This window comes from Ornithorhynchus anatinus, chromosome X2 (assembly GCF_004115215.2).
Source record: "Ornithorhynchus anatinus isolate Pmale09 chromosome X2, mOrnAna1.pri.v4, whole genome shotgun sequence".
Taxonomy (NCBI): domain Eukaryota; kingdom Metazoa; phylum Chordata; class Mammalia; order Monotremata; family Ornithorhynchidae; genus Ornithorhynchus; species Ornithorhynchus anatinus.
Window position 1 is genome coordinate 21,314,932 of NC_041750.1, and position 20,995 is coordinate 21,335,926.

Consider the following 20,995-nt stretch of genomic DNA (forward strand, 5'->3'; position numbering starts at 1 on the left):
GAGTAACAGCTTTCTCGCTCTACTGCGACCAAATGGGAGGTAGAACTGTTTTGAAAGCAACTAGAGACCCATGACTTCTTAGTGGGTTTTGATTCATTCAGTCATACTTATTGAGCACTTATTGTGTGCCGAGCACTATACTAAACGCTTGGGAGGCTAAATGCTGGGATACTGGTGTGGGAGGGCTAGTGGGAAGGCTACTTTTGTGGTAGAACCAGAATGCACTGGCAAGACCTTTTGGGGAAACATTCTTTTAGACCTGGTCGGGAGAAACCCATCTGACCTGCTCGATTCCTCTTGGGAAGACATGGCTTTGTTTGCTCAGGCAGGGACGTGTTTCCTGCAAGATTTTTTTGTACTAGAAATTCCTCTCATGATCCAAATCGGGTCAGGGTAACGCTTTCTCGTGGGGAGCATGGAAGAATTGGGGGATGTTTGTGAAGTCCCAATCCACTAGTTCCCACCTCAGTCGCCAGGAAAACCCAGAAGAACATAACCTGCAGATGTACAGGTGGAAATCTGAGAAGGAAGGCCAAGAGGAGCGAGAGAGAGAAAAGGGGATGGGAAGAAGGGGAGAAAGAGGAGAAGGGGAAGAGGAGAAGGGCCAGGTTTCCCAGGCTGGTGGCAGAGAACACTGAAATTTTTGCCCAGCTGCAACTGGCTTTGGCAAAAGATGTCAGTGGTGAAGGTGAGTGTACATTTTCCCGTTTCCATTTCCTCACTATTTTTTTCTTTCCTTTTCTCTGTCCCTCCGCCTCACTCCCTCTCTGCCTCTCTCCTCAGTCTCCCCACCTCCTCTTTCTTTCTGCCAATCTTTCTGTCTCTGCCCACTCTTCCTGCCTTCCCCATCCCCTCCAAAATGACCAGGACACTACTTCATATGCAAGTTCTGCTCTCATTTGAAAACTGCTGCCTCAAAGCTCAAAACTGCCGGGGACACCTTTTGTCATTAAGGTAAATCTCTTCACACAGACATGGCTGGCTCTCTATTTCAGTTTCACTACAGGCCATGGAGATAATGAGTTTTAGGGATATGATTCCCAAGGTCTCTGGCCTGCCCTTGGCCGTACCCTGCGATGGAGAAATGGAGCCCCTGTTGTGCTCTTGGGCAGAAGCTGCTTTACACGGATGAATAATAATCCCAGTATCTGGTTCAAAAACCCATTGGGCTGTAAAGATAAGAGCTTGAATGGGTTTTGATCACCTGCTGGGGCTCCTGTTTCTCTCCTGCCCAGACTACCTGGATTGGAGCATTCAGGTAAGGCATAGAGGTGTTGTACAAGTGTGCGTTGTGCAAAAATGAGGGAGGACCCACCCAAGCCCTGGGATGGATACAAGCAAGTCAGTTTGGACACAGTCCCTGGCCCACATGGGGCTCACAGCCTCGATTCCCATTTTACAGATGAGGGAACTGAGACAAGCGAAGTTAAGTGACTTGCCCAAGGTCACACAGCAGTCAAATGGTAGAGCCGGGATTAGAACTCACAACCTTCTGACTCAAAGGCCCACGCTCTATCCACTATGCCACGATGCTTCTACCTACTGGATCGTAACAGTGACAGTGGAATGTTTCGATAGGGAAATTATGGATACTACAGTCCTCGTTTTACAAGCGAAGAGGGGAGAAATCAGGTTCAAGATAGGCTAAACCGTGAACTATCCTGTGTCTAACCATTCTCCAATTCACCAGAGAATTATGTGATCCATGGGTGTCTTGAAGACCTCTCTTGAAAACTCTCCACCTGTAGGAGAATGGTTAAGGGGCAGAAAGAAAGAGCTGTAAATATGAGACAGAGAAAGTGTATGGAGCAGTTTCTGTGTTTGTAGAGAGGCTCCCACAGAAAATGTCCAGTCTGACGATTGGACTCACGTCATTCATCCTTTTCTGCTCTCTTCTGCCATGTGTCTGCTGTGTGACCCTGGGAAAGTCACTTTACTTCTCTGTGCCTCAGTTACTTCATCTGTAAAGTGGGATTAAGTCTGTGAGCCCCAGGGACAGGGACCGTGTCCAACCTGATTACCTTGAATCTACCCCAGGCTTAGAACAGTGCTTGACACAGGGTAAGAGCTTAATAAATACCATTATCATCCTCATCATCATTATCATCATCCCTGAAGCACCTAAGAATTTTGGGTGGAAAGCCCTGTCAGATTTCCAGCCAAGAACTCATACCAAATGAAGCTATTCAATCACATGATCATACAAATTATGGCATTTGTTAAGTGCTTACTATTTGCCAAGCACTGGAGTGGATCCAAGGTAATCAGGTTGCACATAGTCCCTGTCCCACATAGGCTCACAGTCTTTATCCCTATTTTACAGATGAGGTACATGAGGCCCAGAGAAGTTAAGTGACTTGCCCAAAGTCTCATAGCAGACAAGTGGCAGAGCCAGGATAAGAATCCACATCCTCTGATGATACCCAAGCCCACACTTTTGCCACTAGGACATGCGACAATTCCCATGTGTTGAAATCATTCCTAGGGAGAGCCCTGCATCGTTGTAGGAAATTATACTGTCAAGTCACCTAAGCTCCACAAGGGAAGGATCTCATCATCGATCAATGGTATTTATTGAGCCCTTACTTGCAGAGTACGTAGAACTTGGGAAAGTACAGTATAACAGAGTTGGTGGGTGTGACCCCTGCCTGCAAGTAGTTTATGGTCTATTTCAGGTGACAATAAAATAACTTACAGGTAAGGGAAGCAGCAGAGTGTAAGAAAATATGCACAAATGATGTGGGGGCATGGGGGTATCAAAGTGCTTAAGGGATTCAGATTCAAGTGCAGAGGTGACACAGAAGAGAGGAAGAATAGGAGAGGAAAATAAGTGAGCAGTCAGAGAAGGCTTCTTGGAGAAGGTACGATTTTAACAGGGCTTTGAAGAGAGGGAGAGCGGAGATTTGTCAGATAGAATGCGAGAAGGAATTCCAGGCTATAATTCCAGGCAGAGGGAGGGTGTGAGCAAGGGATTGACAGTGAGAGATGAGAATGAGCTCAGTGAGGAGGTTGGGGACAGAGGAGAGAAAAGTGTGGGTTGGGTGGAAGAGGAGCAAGGTTAGGTAAGACCAGGGGAGCTTATTGAGTGTCTTGGAGCCAGTGCTTCGGAGTTTTCTCTTTGATACAGAGATGCCCGGGCCACCACTGGGGTTTTCAAGGAGTGCAGAGACATGGCAAGAATTACTTTTTAATCACTGTACTCTTCCAAGTGCTTACTAAAGTGCTCTCCACCCAAAAGGTGCTCAACAGACACTGATAATAGATTGATTCTTTTTCTTAAGTGGACCCAATCTGTAGCCCTTGGCCACGTTCATAGTCCCTAAAAGTAGAATTTGGAATTGGTCATGGAACGAATGTTTGTGAACCTCTTACCTGAGTAAATAAAGATACAAAATTGTAGATGAAATGATGAACAGAAGCAGATAAAATAACACAGTGATCAGTATACCAAAGACTCCCGATTGCTTTGTTCTTATAAAGAACCAGTAGAGCTTGGCCACATCAGCAGTTGCAGAATCTGCTTCATAGGTAAGTCGCTGTCAAATTAAAAAAAAAAATGAAAAAAATACATGAAAAGGAAAAATTGTTGAATATACAGATCGACCACTGTAATCCTGTATATGCACACAATCACTTTTTAGAGCAGTAGAGTAATTGAATTTAGTTTGTAATCATGTAGGATCATCTACTACAAAAAATAAAACATATTCATATACAAACTGAATTGCATGGTTGATTTCCTCATTTTTCCTTTGTTTTCTCTTTTGTATTTTAAATGTCCAAGTCAGGGAACATACTCTACATGCAATTCGTGAAGCCAAAGCCATGTTTTATTTATGTATTATTAGCTTCTGGATTTAATGATCGTATTGTATGAAGAAATTAAATATGAGAATTAGGAAGATTCCTTTTTCTTCAGAAGACAGACATGATATGAGCTTAATTTGTGCCATGCATAATATAGTATGGCTTACTTTAGTAACTTTTAAAACAATCTGTCTAGCCATTGGCCATTTGTGCAGGAATTCAGCTTCAAATTAGGTCAGTCTAACAATAATGCCTTATCTTTGTCTAGGGAGAAGAGTATTCTCAGTTAGATTAGAAATCTGTAGAAGGCAGCAAGGTCTTCTATAATAAGAACACAGTTTTGTTATGGACATGGAATACTTCTGACTGCCACTCACTCGCTCTCTGACCTTAATCAAGCCACTTAACATTTTTGTCCTTCCATTCCCCACTGTAAAATATAGATGCCGTGTATTCAAAAATGCTGTAAAATCAGAGGATGAAAAAAATTGCTGCAAAAAGGCCAAGCAGTACAGTACGATTAGAGCAGTCCTATCGTCTAAGAGAGTGGTTAAATGAAGGAAGTTTTCTGGATACACATTTCTTATTTTTCATTGACAGTGACTACAAACTAGGATTAACAGTAGGTAAGCTACACCTGAATCTGGATGAGGAGCCAGAAGCGTCATCCATTATTTTTCATTTTAGGAGCGTCCTGTGAATAAGGCTAATTTTAGCGTCTCTCCCTCACCGCGCCATTAATCCACGAGTCCCAGTCTCGCTTCACATGCCATGAAATCTCTCTCACTGTGAAGCCTGTTTCTTACTTCCAGGACCACTGTCCAAAGCCTCTTCCAGAAAAGGAGTCAAAACTACTACTAGTAACAGGAATAGCAAAAGAAAGAGTAAGAAGCAGCTTAACCTTGGAAAGGACATGGGCCTAGAAGCCAGAGGACTGGCTCCGCCACTTGCCTGCTGCGAGACCTTGGACAACTCACTTGACTGCTCAGTGCCTCAGTTTCCTTAGCTGAATAATGGGGAGCTAATACCTGTTTTCCCCACCCCTTTAGAGTGTGAGCCTCAACTGTGGCAATAATTATCTTATATCTGCCCTCAGAGCTTATTACAGTGCTTGGCACATGGTAAACATTTATCAAATATTATTATTATCATTATTATATTATTAAAAGTAGTATTCCTAGTAGCTCTTACTATGCACTGAACGTTGGAGCAGAAACAATCAGGTTGGACAGAGCCCCTGTCCCACATGGAGCTCACAGGGTACGGTGGGGTGAGGTGGTCTTCTAGAGAGAAACACAGATTATCTGGTGGGAGGGGGTGCTAAAGCTAACAGGTGAGTGATCAAGATCCACTCTTGCTTGCTCTTACATATGAAATCCAACAAATAGAATAAAATCCTATAGCAGTCATGGATATGGAGTCACTCCCCTTCTTAAACAACTCCAGTGGTTGCCTATCGACCTCCGCTCCAAACAAAAACTCCTCACTCTAGGCTTCAAGGCTCTCCATCACCTTGCCCCTTCCTACCTCTCCTCCCTTCTCTCTTTCTACCGCCCACCCCGCACGCTCCGCTCCTCCGCCGCCCACCTCCTCGCCGTCCCTCGGTCTCGCCTATCCCGCCGTCGACCCCTGGGTCACGTCCTCCCGCGGTCCTGGAACGCCCTCCCTCCTCACCTCCGCCAAACTGATTCTCTTTCCCTCTTCAAAACCTTACTTTAAAATCACCTCCTCCAAGAGGCCTTCCCAGACTGAGCTCCTCTTCCCCCTCTACTCCCTCTGCCATCCCCCCTTTACCTCTCCGCAGCTAAAGCCTCATTTTCCCCTTTTCCCTCTGCTCCTCCACCTCTCCCTTCCCATCCCCACAGCACCGTACCCGTCCGCTCAACTGTATATATTTTCGTTACCCTATTTATTTTGTTAATGAATTGTACATCGCCTTGATTCTATTTAGTTGCCATTGTTTTTATGAGATGTTCTTCCCCTTGACGCTGTTTAGTGCCATCGTTCTCGTCTGTCCGTCTCCCCCGATTAGACTGTAAGCCCGTCAAACGGCAGGGACTGTCTCTATCTGTTGCCGACTTGTTCATCCCAAGCGCTTAGTACAGTGCTCTGCACATAGTAAGCGCTCAATAAATACTATTGAATGAATGAATGAATATGGAAGATGGTAAACGGTATCACTTGCCCTGTCAGGCTCACTGGACTTTTTTCCTGCCCCCAGACGGACTTATAATAATGTGGCAAACTTTACCCGAGCTCTTAACAGCTCCTAAAAGATGATGAAACAAAATCAGGTTGTTCGAGTGAGGCCTTAAAATCCCAGATCTCTCTCCGTCATGCTGAAGACAGGCATCGCCTGCTTTTCAGACTCATAAACGGTCAGTGCACGGGCCACTTCCTTCAGATGCCACAGAAAAAAAAAATTAACTTTGCTAGATTTGTCAGCTGCCTCTGATACGGTGGATCCTGAGATGTTATTATTCTGCCTGAGGAACTTAACTGGAATAAGAGAAGCTGTTCCAGGATGACTGCAGTCAGGCCTTATGAAGGGACCTCAGAAGATTATAATGGGCAGCTGCTCATGCTACCCAAATGACTTCACATGTGGAGTAGCACAAGGCTCAGTGCTCTCACCCCTCCTGTTCAATATGTGCAGCAGGCCTCTGGGAGAAATTGTCAAATGCCACGGGATACGACTCCACCAGAATGCAGACGGCACTCAACTCTACATCTCCTGCTCAACAAACCTTGACAACACGATCTCTCCGCTGGCCCAGTGTCTGACAGAGGTAGGAATGTGGATGGAATCCAGCTGGCTCAAGCTCAACCCAGACAAAGTCAAAATGAGGTTAATCAGTCCTGGGAAAGAACTTGAAAGCCGTGTAGGAAATGTGACTATCCTCTACGTTGGAAGAGTTGCACTTTCCCACAGGCGATTGGGGTCATCCAAGACATTGGGGCTTTCAGTCAATCGATCAATCAGTGGTGTTTATTGAGCACTTACTGTGCGCAGAGCACCGGAGTAAGCACTTGAGCGAGTACAATACAACAGATTTGGTAGACATGTTCCCTGCCCACGGTGAGCTTACATTCTAGAGGAGGAACTAGACATTAATATAAATACATGCATTACAGTCAGTGGATTCATCCTTTCTTCTAGACTTTGGGAAGAGAAGCAGGGTTGCCTAGTGGATGGAAAATGACCCTGGGAGTAAAAGGGACCTGGGTTCTAATCCCAGATCAGCCACTTGTCTGCTGTGTGACCTTGGGCAAGTCACTTTACTTCTCTGGGTCTCAGTTACCTCATCTGTAAAGTGAGGATTAGGACTCTGTGCCCCAAGTGGGACAGGGACTGTGTCCAGCTTGATTTCCTCGTATCCACTCCAGCACTTAGTACACTACCTGGGACATAGAAAACGCTTAATGAATACCACAGTTATGGAGAGAAGAAGGGACCATAAGTCAATCTCACTTATACTAATTTAGACTAATCATTACTGGAACTCAGCCCTGAGACCTATGGACAGAGCACTGGATAACTGTTTTACAGTCCCAGTACTTTTTATTCATAATGGTGGGTATTCGTTCAGGGCTTACTATGGGCCAGGCACTGCGGTAAATGGGATACAAACAGATCAAGCACAGTCCCTGTCCCCTACGGGGCTCACAGTCTAAATAGGAGGGAGGACAGGTGTTGAGTCCCCATTTTACAGATGAGAAAACTGAGGGACAGAGAGGTTCTTGTCCATCTGTCTCCCCCGATTAGACTGTAAGCCCGTCAAAGGGCTGGGACTGTTTCTATCTGTTGCCGACTTGTTCATCCCAAGCGCTTAGTACAGTGCTCTGCACATAGTAAGCGCTCAATAAATACTATTGAATGAATGAATGAATGAATGAAAAGTTAAAATGACTTGCCTAAGGTCACCCAGCCAGCAGGTGTCAGAACTAGGATTAGAACCCAGGTCCTCTCCATCCTAGGCTCAGGCTCTTTCCACTAGGCCACCCCACTTCCCAGCTCCATGGTGAGCATGGTTCACGGTTGGGCAAAAGCCATGGGGTTGTGTGGGAGTGGTGACAGGGTCCAGAAGAAGTAGTGAGAAGTAGTGATTGATTGAATCATCGCCTTGATTCTATTTATTTGCTATTGTTTTAATGAGATCTTCATCCCCTTGATTCTATTTATCGCTATTGTTCTTGTCTGTCTATCTCCCTCGATTAGACCGTAAGCCCGTCACAGGGCAGGGACTGTCTCTATCTGTTACCGATTTGTACATTCCAAGCGCTTAGTACAGTGCTCTGCACATAGTAAGTGCTCAATAAATACTATTGAATGAATGAATGAATGAATAGTGGAATATCTGCTCTTCAAACCTTCCTTCCCCCACTCTGCTCTCAAGCTTCTTGACAGTAGATTCAATTTGTTGTGTGGTATTTTTTAAATGCTAATTCTATATTAAGCACTGTTCTAAGCGAGGCGGGAGACACGAGTTAATCACGTTAGACATAGTATCTCTCCAGTGTGGGAGTTTACCGTCTAAATTGGAAGATGGAGGATTAAATCCCCCTTTTAAGGATGAGGTAACTGAGGCACAGAGAAGCCGAGTGACTTGCCCAGTGTCACACAGCAGACAAATGGTGGAACCAAGATTAAAACCCACGTCCTCTGACTCCAGTCCTATGCTTTCACCACTAGACCATGCTGCTTCTTAAACCTTGACCCGGTTGTAGGGAGCAAGGAGTGGAGAGCCAGGGAAGAGACTGTATTTGATCTGTTTTTGAGTATTTATTTATTTATTGAGCACTTACTGTGTGCAGAGCACTGTACTCTTGGAAAAGTACAGAGTTGGTAGATGTGATTCCTGCTTACAAGGTGCTTACAATCGATCCAGTCAATCACAACTCTGCCCCTTGTCAGCTGTGTGACTGTGGGCAAGTCACTTCACTTCTCCGTGCCTCAGTTCCCTCATCTGTAAAATGGGGATGAAGACTGTGAGCCTCACGTGGGACTATCTCGTTCCCCTGTATCTACCCCAGCGCTTAGAACAGTGCTCTGCACGTAGTAAGCGCTTAACAAATACCGACATTATATTTATTATTTATTATGTGCAGAACACTGTACTAAGTGCTTGAGAGAGTACAGTACAATAAAATTAACAGACACATTCCCTGCCCAGAACAAGCATACAGATGGAGACAGACATTAAAATTAATTACAAATAGGGGAAATAGAAGAGTATCAGAATATTTTCATAAGTGCTGTGAGGCTGGAGTGAGTATCAGAGTGCTTAAGGGGTACGCACACAGGAGGTGTGTACCTGACACAGAGGGCCAGGCAAAAGGGGGAAATGAGGGCTTAGTCAGGGAAGGCCACTTGGAGGAGATGTCATTTAAGGAGGATTTTGAAGGTTCAGAGCACAGTGAAATGTCAGGTTTGAAAGGGGAGGGAGCTCCAGACCCGAGGGAGGAGACGAACAAGGGGTCGGTGATGGGATGGGCGAGATAGAGGTACAGAGGCTAAGGTAGCGGAAGAGGAGCGGTGCGTATAGGTGAGGTTGCAGTAGAAGATCAGCGAGGGGAGGTAGGAGGGAGAGAGGTGATTGCCTTAGAGCTCATGGTTAAGTTTTGCTGTTTGAGGCAGAGGTGAATGGACCGCTAGTGAAGCTTTCTGAGGAGTGGGGAGATATGGATTGAATGGCTTTTCAGACAAGGAAGATCTGGGCAGTAGAGTGAAAAATGCACTGGAAAGAGGGGAGACAGGAGGCAGGGAGGTCAGAGAGGAGGCTGATATAGACGTCAAGGAGGGAGGTAAGCGGTTCAATGCAGTAGCAGTTTTGATGGAGAGGAAAAAGCAGATTTTAACAAGGATGTGAAAGTAGAACCAGCAGGATTCGGTGATAGATTACCTCTATGTGTTGAATGGGAGAGATGAGTTGAGGCTACAACTCATATGTTTAACTATGAAGTCAATCATAGATGATAAAAACACTTCAAATAGGACACGGTGACACTATGCTCGCTGCACAAGAAAGACCACCAGTTTTGTGTTGCTGATTATCTATCAACTATTCATTTTACTATTAGTCCATCGGACTATTCAATACTTCTACTTTGCATACAAAAAAATAGCTTTTAGCGTGTAGTTTGTAGTGTGTAGTTTGGCTCTGTTCTGATGCTAGAAGAGTTCCTCCCACCCCTACCCCAATAATAAATGCTATAATTTGACTGCATAAATGTGTCAACCTTGGATTTTACCTCAGGTTTCAATCATATATTTAAATTAGGGCTTACTGTGTACCAACCACTGCAATAGAGACGGGATATTTAGATACTACATTTAGATATAATAGAGTCCCTGACACATGGGGCTTACAGTCTAAGGGGGAGGGATAACAGGTTTTTAATCCCCATTTCAAAGATAAGGAACCTGAGGCACAGAGAAGGTACGTGACTGGCCAAAAGCCACACAGAAGGAAGGAGCCAGCATCAGGATTAGAACCCTGGTATCCTGACTCCTAGCTCTGCGCCCTTCCCGCTGCTGCACAAGAGAATGGAGTTAATAACTCTGCACCAGAGAAGGGAGTTCACAACCGAAATGATTCAAGTCAATAAAATTACCTTTGAATCATTTATCTGGCTATTTCAGGAAAAATCATTACTTTGGCCTGGTTATCCTGATAATTGCCTCAAATCTCCCCTTCCCTTTGCTAGTTCAGAACTAGTCTATTCTAGCAGCCTCCAAACCCACTTGAGGCATGGATCCCACTTTGCAGCAGAATTTTGCTCCCCAAAAGGATCTAAGGATATAAGTTAATACTTCAATTTGCATACATCAATCCTCAGAGGGCGAATTTCACCTCCTTCCCAGATTCACTGACGATCGCAAACTTCTTTGTCTAGAACTCCCGTTCAAGTGATTTTAAGTGACTTACCCCAAGGGCAACATCCACAACAAAAACGGCTAACGGGTCTAGCGCTGTCCAGAGCCCCATAACGATGATTAACTTCGACAATGAGTCCGGGAAGAAGGCAAACAGCAGCTGACAGCCCCATCTGATCAGAACCATCAGCAGCATAACCGCATTCAGCATTAGCGGGCCAACCAGAACCATGGCCAATTCGTCTCTGGTGTGCAATGCGGAATTCTGGTAGCAGAGCTCAAACGTGTGAGGGTAGATTTGGAACCTGGAGCAGGACAGGACGAAAACATTCACCACCCGGAGGACTTAGGTGTCGGAGCTGCCAGATGGGGCGACCGTTTTGGAGATGTGTAACGTGGGGGAAGTTATAAATAAATGAATGCAATGGCTGGCCTGATTTAGTGCTCTGTCCAGTATGACTCTATAGTATCATCCTCTTCCATGTGCTTAGTACAGTGCTCTGCACACATTAAATGCTCTAAAATTCCACTGATCGATTAACTGAGTAAGCGCTGGATAAAACTATTGACTGATTAGTGGTGGCAGGGAGTTAGCAATGATTGTAATATTTGTTAAGGGTTTTCTATGTACAGATGAATCTTCCATCAACATGGTTCTGGCCACGAGAAGCTTTTTGCAACTGAAAGCCATGGTGGCAGCATACTCCAGGATTCCTCATTGTGACTTGCTAAGCAGCATTGCCTGGTGGTTTTCTGAAAATGTGGAAAATGGCTCAAAAACAATCTCACAGTGGGTCATCAATCATCCAGATTTCTCCAACAAGCTACTTCACTGGCTTTATCACCTACCTCCCACCTCACTTCTCTCACTTCGTCAGGATGAATTCTCCTCTGAGAACCTGTACGCCCTTCTCATGATTCCACTTCCCAGGGCACTTGGCATCCTCCTCTTTGGGACTATCACTCTGCCTCCTCAGGAAATCAAAATGGCTCTCTGCCTCTCTGAGGAACTGCCATTCAATCATGCCTTCCACCAACCCAGGGAGATCCAGAGCGGTCACGGCATTGACACCACCTCCACCAACCCTCGGGAAGACCGTGACCGTGGCCATTATGGCATTCACCGTGGCCGCGGTTGTCAGTGGACTCTGAGCTGTGAGGAACCTGAGAAAACTTCGATCCTCTCGCTACAGTTCTCTACTGATCTTGGCTTTTATGTTTACGTTGTCTTTGTGTTTTGTTTCGTCTCTTCTTATGTATTTGTCATCAGTCCCCTTTCCCCCTGTTAATTATTAGATCGCAAGTCCCCCAAGGGACAGAGACCATGTTTAATTCCCACCTCTGTGTTCTTTCTCCTTGCTCAGTTCAGTTCTTTCCACACCATAAGTGCTTAATGAAAACTATGACTACAGTTTTCTTTGGAAATCCCTGTTTTCTGGCTCACTCCAACTTTCTGTCAGTTCCTACAGAGGATAAACTCCCTTCAGAACTGGGCCTCCAGTAGCTTCAGGCAGAAGCCGGCTCAAGTAAAGTGGGTAAGGCAATTCCTACTTCACACATTTCTCAGTGATCAAGAGAAATCGGCAACGACCACTGGTGACTGGAAAAAATAATAGGAAACTGAGGATTTCCTGATGGTACAAGCTGGAACAGCCTCATTTTCAAACTATAGAAAGAGGGGTGTGAAACTGGTACTTTGGGATGGCTTCAGAATGGCTTCAAAGCATCAGGTGGAGGATGAATAGATGGATTTATTTTCATCTGTGAAAGGGTATCCTTAAGATGGCTCCTGACTGACCTCGGAGTTTGCCTGATTGGCAGCTGCTGCCCAGAGGTGCTGATTCTTATCTACTCCTATTTGTTATCTTCTAAAATTTTACAGATTTGGCATTTAGATAACTTGCCCTCTCCCTCTCTGCAGCCACTAGAGCTCACCTGGGGCTTGAGAGAAGAAAAGTCAGCCTTCATTAAACAAATCAGCTCTCCATAAAGTGGAGCAGAAAGAGCAGAAGGTTCTAGATTTCTACTGGGTGGTGAGTTTGGCTTAGAGGAGCCACGATCTAATCAACTCAGAGATTGCTTAATCTGTTTGTGAATTTTTCAATCCCTTAAATAATGTTCTCCTATTAGGGAGAAATTCCAGAAACTAACCAAAGTCACTTATCTTTCCCACAGGAAGCACCCACTCTCCCATCCCCACCAAGCCGCCCGTGTGCCTGGAAACTGGGAAGTATCTTCCATCAACATAATATTTATTGTTTCCAGTATGTCAATCACTGTGCTAAAATCTGGAGTAGGTGAAACACACTGTCTGGCCCTCAGGGGGCTCAATAATCTACGAAGTGGATTTCCCCCCTTTGGCTGATAAGGAAATTGGGTCCCAGAGAGGTTAAGAGACTTGCATAAGGTCACACATCAGAACTGGGATAAGAAACCAGACCCCTCTGACCCCCAGAGAAACCCCAACAGCAATTGAATGGAGAGTTAAAATTGGGAAATCGAAAACAAGGAGAGCAGAGGAAGCATTTTAAGGACATAGTAAAACAGACCTTCGGATATTGATGCGTCCTAACTGAAAACTGAGTAGTGAATTACTGAGGACAGACCTGCATGGTTCAGTGCTATCAAGAAGAGAGTAACTCTCAGAATAAAAGCTTCATATGGTAACAGAGACAAGGAGGCCAAAGAGAAAAGAGTACCAGGAGCTACAAACATTAAATAGAGCAACACAACTGTCCATGCACTGTTAACAGTACTCCTGTCTTCTTCTTCTACAGTTATGTAGCTTAGAGTAAGGTACTATAGTCACTACTGTCTTTCTGTAAAGCCTTGGACATAAATAGATATTTCAGTAACACCTATTTCAATAATGTGAGCATAATTGCCTTTTCCCCAGTAAGGATGAGAGGCAGAGGGAGGGTGGAATAAGTTGGGAAAGAAGTTTTACTTTAGGCAAAGCACTAACCTGAGCAATTAGGAGAGAACGATTAGGATCCCTGCCCACAAGAAGCTTACTATCTGCAGAAGGAGACGAATGTTAAAATAAATTACGGGTAAGGGGAAGAGAGGGCTAGGAAGAGGGAGGAAGAGAGGAAGAAGGTATTCCTGTTATAGCTTTGATCTTCCTTCTCCTCCCACATTTAATAAATAATTTATAAAGACTTTATATTGTCTTCTTCCCCATTAGATTATAGATTCTATGAGCAGAGGATGTGTGTCCCTTTCAAGTACTTATTACAAGGCTCTGATCAATATGTGATCGATAAAGACTGTTGATTGAGAAATTAAAGCAGATCAATCAATTGCTCAATCAATGGTATTTACTGAACATTTAATTAAAGGGGAGTGAATAGGGAAGGTGCTTTAAGGATACTACTGTACGTAATGTGATTTGTCATATTTCTTGAAGTGCTGGGTTTACACACATACACGCAAGTAGACAAATGAAGTAATAATGTGGATAATTCAGGCCTTTCCTACACATATTTTCAGGTGGGATTTTCATGTAATCCACTCCAAATTGAATATAGTCATTCCTCTTCTAATATGCTAGTTGTCTTTTTATAAAACATAGCATTACGGGAATATCATGTTATAGTAACTGTTGATCCAAGGGGGAATCAATGGAAGTAGAATGGCTCAAAGATACCAGCATGACTATTTTCTGGGGTTCATATCTTTACATTATTCTTACGCCAACCTTTAGGAGAATGCTTTATACCTTTGTCAATTACGATTTTTTATGCAGAAACGCAAAGAACCACAAGTTGTAAATGGTACAGTTTGGGCCTAAGAGCCGAGGGAATTAAGTTCTAATTCCTGACTAAACGTCCCTGCAATCCCAGTGTCCCCATCTCTGAAATGAAGATTTAAATACCTGTCTCCTTTCCACTTAGACTCTAAGCCCCCTGTGGGAGGGGTACTGTATCCTATTGGATTATTCTTGATTACTAATATCTCCCCCAGTGCTTGGAACAGGGCTCGCCATGTAGTAAATTTTTAGCCAGTAGTACAGTTATTATTATTATTATTAGCACAGTAAGACTCAGGTAGAGTCTGGAAAGTGTAACAGCGGACGTGAGAAGTAGCGTGGCCTACTGGAAAGATCATGGGTCTTGGAGTCATAGGATCTAGGTTCCAATCCCTGCTCCGCCACTTGTCTGCTGTGTGACCTTGGGCAAGTCAATTAATTTCTCTGGGCCTCAATTATGTCATCAGGAAAATGGGGACGAAGACTGTGAGCACTATGTGAAACAGGGACTGTGCCTGACCCGATCATCTTGAATCTACCCCATGGTTAGTACAGTGCCTGGTACATAGTAAATGCTTAATCTATAATAATTACGCTACCTATATGTGCATAACCATTTCTTCTTATACCGATTATACTTATACCATCTTGTGTATTGTCTTATGTCCAGAGCAAACTCATTTTATGGGAAGAATAGTCCCTAATACTTCAAGTGTCCAAATCATAAAATGAAAGAGACGCTTTCAGAACTCAGTGCATTTTGGCCTGAATGAACAGGATAATTTGATCACGTAGACAGGGTCAATTACTCAATTTTTATCTCAAGACTATTAAATGCCCTAAATCTATCGCTTTAAACTAAAGTTTATGGGATTTGTAATATTGTTATCCCAGTTCAATTAGGTCACGTCCTTCCACAATTCCTGGCACAAATAATATTCTTAATTTTACCTGAAGATCTTTCCCCAACCCTTCTCGAGGAGTTGTTCAGTCAGAGGAGTCTGGAAGTGATCTACTCATGGGATTGCAGGCTACCAAAGGAGCCGATTGCTCTGAATGCCTTTTCTTTTTTAGAACAGAATATATTTTTACAAGTTCCCCTTGTGAAATCTCTTTAACAATGCAGTTATCTATTATACTCAAAATGTTCATGTACTATAGCTTATATCTAGGCATATGTGATTTTATATATCAAAAGTGTAAGGCTCATAAAGGCTTACAAGGTTGTTTGCAAGTCTTCTTAATTGAAAATATACACACATCTTTATTTTTATCTGTACCATCTACATTTCAGAAAATGAATTTTACTCATATTGATATCTATCTGTATGTCTATCTACGGTGTCTGCAAAAACATTTTATGGAGAGATAACCTTTAAAGTGTTATCTTTTTTCCAGAGGATAATGGCCCAGAAAGCTGTCTTTGTTTGGGTAAGGGAATTCTTTGAATTCAATCACTTCGCAGAATAAACAATCTGTCCTCCTCTTAGTATAGATGATAAATCAGACTTATATAACTAGTAAAATTTCTTATACCCAAGTCACCCTCAAAAAATTGAAAATACAGTAAAAATTGTACTGAATTTCTTTGAAGGGCCTGCTCACGAATTCTCAAGTGTTTGACACAGTAGCGCATATACATATATATGCACTTTATGTATGTATAGATAGTGGTGATGTAGATGATATAGGAAAAAGTCAGGAAGAAATCTTCATTATAAATATAGGCCCTATTTTAGTCTATAGCTAGCAAAACGTATGGCATAAACAGCCAGGTAAAGGAACAACTTTCCTTTAGCTCGTCAAGGTGACAATTCAGGAAAAGACACTTACTTTATAACAGGAATCGAAACAGTCTTCAGGAAGAGCCACTGACCGTAGTAATGCAGGAAAAGTCTCACAAACCAGAGCAAAGTTATCAGAAGTATAATGAACCAAAAATCGAGGCTACGCCAGTCTGTTAATCTCAGTTCTGAAATCATTGCCAGCCACACAAAATGGATACACTTGCCAATTCTTCTAGATGCTCTCACTTCCACTGCAGAAGGGCAACTGTCAATGGACAAGAGAAAAATGATTAATAATAATTATCATGGCATTTGTTAAGCACTTAGTATGTGCCAGGTACTGTTCTAAGCGCTGGGGTAGATACAAGGTAATTAGGTAGGACAGAGTCCTGGTCCCACATAAGGCTCACAGTCATAATCCTCATTTTACAGATGAGGGAACTGAGGCACAGAGACGTTAAGGGGCTTGCCCAACATCACACAGCAAGTGGCGGCGCTGGGATTAGAACTCATGACTCCCAGGCCCATGCTCTATCCACTAGATCACACTGCTCAGCAACATCTGGAGGAAGAATACATCAGAGTACTGTCCAAGTCACAATAATAATAATGTGGGTATTTGTTAAGTGCTTACTATGTGCAGAGCACTGCTCTAAGCGCTGGGGTAGATACAGGGTAATCAGGTTGTCCCACGTGGGGCTCACAGTTAATCCCCATTTTACAGATGAGGTAACTGAGGCACAGAGAAGTGAAGTGACTTGCCCACAGTCACACAGCTGACAAGTGGCAGAGCCGGGAGTCGAACTCATGACCTCTGACTCCGAAGCCCAGGCTCTTTTCCACTGAGCCACGCTGTTTCCCAGCCACAATAAGAGGAGTCCTTTTGATGTATCTTGAGTCCTTAGAATCACTGTGTCCCTTTCCTTTATGAACACAATTCTCCCTCAAACAGGATTCAAATTCAGGTTTATTAACAGCATGGAGATTGTGCTACACCACTGTTCTTCAGTCAATCAGTCACTCATATAATAATAATGTTGGTATTTGTTAAGCGCTTACTATGTGCCGAGCACTGTTCTAAGCGCTGGGGTAGACACAGGGGAATCAGGTTGTCCCACGTGGGGCTCACAGTCTTAATCCCCATTTTACAGATGAGGGAACTGAGGCACAGAGAAGTTAAGTGACTTGCCCACAGTCACACAGCTGACAAGTGGCAGAGCTGGGATTCGAACTCATGAGCCCTGACTCCAAAGCCCGTGCTCTTTCCACTGAGCCACGCTGCTTCTCCATTCATGTCCTCTTACCATGTGCAGAGCACTGTATTAAGCGCAGGAGAGCATACAATATGAAAAAGTTGTTTAGATACAATCCCTGCCCACGATGAGCTTACAGTCTTCCTTATTTAAATGCCAGTGCGGACCATGGAGTAAAATGTTGAGGTTCTAGCAATTCTCAGAGGATCCCAATATAAAAACTCTTGAGGACTTACATGCTTACTCACAAATATAGTCCAAGTGAATAGAAGTCCCTTTGCAGCCATACGAGGAAAGCACATGACATTTTCCATGAGGAATAAAAGCCAGAATATTTACACTTAAAATGAAATGAATGTTTATGCTTGTAAATTGTATATGTGATCCACCCTCTAGTTAGCTATCTTGGCACTGTTTCACCTCTTCAAAAGAAAAGGAAAATCATATGCAGGCTTGGCATTATGTTGTTTGAAAGAAACTGGAACGTTTCAGCTGATTCAAAGCAGAAAAGACAGTAGCTTCTTTGACCTTCGGAAACTTCTAACTGCTCCGTTCATAACCGCGGACTTAGAGGACTTTGCAGTCCAGATGCTTCCATCCGAAGCCTGCTATGATGCCATGATGTTAACCAAGGTTTTCTGAGATAAAACGTTTCAAAGGGCAGAAGAAAAAGATAGATTTGTGGAAAAAAAAATAGATTTTCCCCACCTCTGTATGCTTAACTAGAGGCTATTTGCTTTCTGCAGATCACGTTGCAATTGTATCTTCATTCACAGTTCGAACATTTGGATGATATTTTACCCACAAGACCAACCAAATTATTTTACCGCTAATTCCTGAGCAAAAACCAGGATCAGATTCTCATAATCAAAAAGAAAATGAATGTGTCTTGAGGTGGCAAAATAAATCTTCCCCCAGATTCTGTTCAGAAAGAGTAGCTTTGGGCTTTTCCTAGAGCACAAGGGTGTGAGTACCACGAAATAAACAGTGCAACAAGTGGCCTGAAAAATCAGTGCCTTCAAAACAGCTTTTTCAGATTCAGGTAAATGAAGGATGGGGAGAGAGCAGAGGGATTCTAGTTTTACTGTTTTGGTTTTTCTATATGATAGTGGACCTTGAGACACTTTCACTAAAGTGTCTTTTCTAAAATGCATTCTCTTAATATCACCCCACCAGCACATCTCAATTTTGTATCTTCAAACAGTTCTGTATCCCTAGGAAACATACAGACATGTTTAAATGCAGTAGTGACTGTTCTTTATCTCCCCAGTAATGTCTCTTGTCTATGAATGAAAAGGATAACCATCCCTCGATAAGAGATGGCCCATGCCACTGGGGTGTGTAATGTGCATCACGGAAATTGATTTGTGGGTTATGAAGAAAGCCAGAGTGCTAACAGATCACTACAAAATCACACTCAGGTCATCAGCATCTTATCAGCTCCTACAGACACTTCCTCTAATGTTTATGGACAGAGCTGCCAGAATGGGTGAGGGATTTTTAGGTCATCTGATGTTCAGCTACTAAATGAAGCCCATTTCTTTGAACTTCACAACCTAACGTACTTCACGTGTAAATTCTCCATCCATCCTGAAACCTAATAGGAAAACCTAAAGCAAAATGACTATGACTAATATGTCAGAGGCATAAGAAAACATGTGCAACAGAATGACTTTGTCATTGTAAATAGAAGTACTCTTAAATCTGTCACTTGGTAAATAGCTTTAGAGTATAAGTATCTAATCTACAATCATTCCATCGATCAATAATAGAGTAGATTATAAGATTTCAATTATTTCTTGTTGGATCAAAATTGGGCCCTTTGCTTCATCCCCATAAATAGGGACTCCAATAAACCAAACCAAATTTAGGATTATTAAAAGAGTATGTGGAATTAGAAATTCATTCATTCATTCAATAGTATTTATTGAGCGCTTACTATGTGCAGAGCACTGTACTAAGCGCTTGGAATGTACAATTCGGCGACAGATAGAGACAATCACTGCCCATTGATGGGCTCACAGCCTAATCGGGGAAATCCTACCTGGAACCCAGTTGTAAGTTCTGCATAGGCCCCAGCTGTCGTGGCTGAATCAAAGTCCAAAACCATGGAGGATCCAAGCACGTTTTTAATTTATGACACAAATGGGAAAGATCAAAACAGAGAATACAAAAAAATAGGGTTTGCAAGGTAAGATTTACATCCACTGAAATTCAAGACTAGCAGGACCCAGCTGCAGATCTGACCATGATGCTAGGCCATGTGATGTAGGCCATTCTTGGTGGGACAGGGGAGACTTTAAGGACATTCATTCATTTATTCATTCAATCATATTTATTGTGCGCTTACTATGTGCACAGCACAGTACTAAGCGCTTGGAAAGTACAATTCAGCAATAGACAGACAATTCCTGCCCATACAGGGTTTACAGTCTAGAAGGGGGGAGACAGACAACAAAACAAGTCAACAGGCAACAGGGACAGTTTTACCCTATCAGCTGACAAACCAGTCCCTTTATATATCTGGTCACATTTAAGTTATTCTGGGAGGGGACTGACCTGTCAGTCAATAGGGTGACATTAGTATATATATATACATATAAGTATATGTAGTTTGTGTATATATACTGGAGAAGCAGTGTGGCTTAATGGATAGAGCACAGGCCTGGGAGTCCGAAGGTCAGGGGTTCTAATCCTGGCTCCACCACATGTCTGCTGCTTGACTTTGGGCAATTCACTTAACTTCTCTATGCCTCAGTTCCCTCATCTGTAAAATGGGGATTAAGAGTGTAAACCCCATGTGGGAAAGGACCTGTGTCCAACCTGATTAGGTTGTATCTACCCCAGAGCATAGAACAATGCTTGACACAAAGAAAAGTTTTGATGAGTGGTGAGAAGTGCGCAGAGTTTAAGAAAAATGATAAAATCAGCAAAGTGAAGTGTGGACTGGAGCAGGGAAAGGTTGGAGGCAGGGAGGGCTGCAAGAAGGCTGATGCAGTGCTTGAGGATATTTTATGATTTTTTCCTCACCCTTTTGTGTAAATTTGCACATTATATGTCTCAGTGCTCCAGTACAAATTAAGCTCTAAAGCGCACAGTGAAGCAGCCAATCATTTTTTCTAAATTGATGCTCTTTTTTTCTCCACTTCCAAAAACCTCCAAATAAGCAAAAACTCCTGACAATTGCTTTTAAGGCAATCAACCCCCACTCTACCTTCTGCTGATCAAATCTCACTTCCTACTATAACCCAAGCTGCAAGCTCTAATCCTCTAACACCAACCTATGACACCTCAATCCCATCTCTCTCACCATCAACCCCTTGCTCATACCCTCCATCCTGCCTGGAACTGCCTCCCCCTTCACATCTAACAGACTACCTCTTTTCCCATCTTCAAAGTCCTATTCACATCTCCTCCAGGGAGCCTTCCTTGACTAATTTCTCATTTCCCCATCTATTCTCCTTCCCATACACAGTAGCCTATGGACTTGCATTCATACCTCCTAGTATTTGGATATTCA

General features: G+C 43.3%; 1 protein-coding gene across 1 annotated transcript; it reads right to left on the bottom strand.

Moving 5' to 3' along the window:
* Positions 1–1,606: 1,606 nt before the first annotated feature.
* LOC114807448 lies at positions 1,607–19,585 on the bottom strand. Its single transcript, XM_039910578.1, has 6 exons — positions 19,520–19,585; positions 19,041–19,072; positions 16,269–16,487; positions 10,737–10,989; positions 3,373–3,536; positions 1,607–1,742 (listed from the first exon to the last, which is right to left on the bottom strand). The coding sequence occupies exons 1-6, from the start codon at positions 19,583–19,585 to the stop codon at positions 1,607–1,609; spliced, it is 870 nt and encodes a 289-aa protein (XP_039766512.1).
* Positions 19,586–20,995: the final 1,410 nt, after the last annotated feature.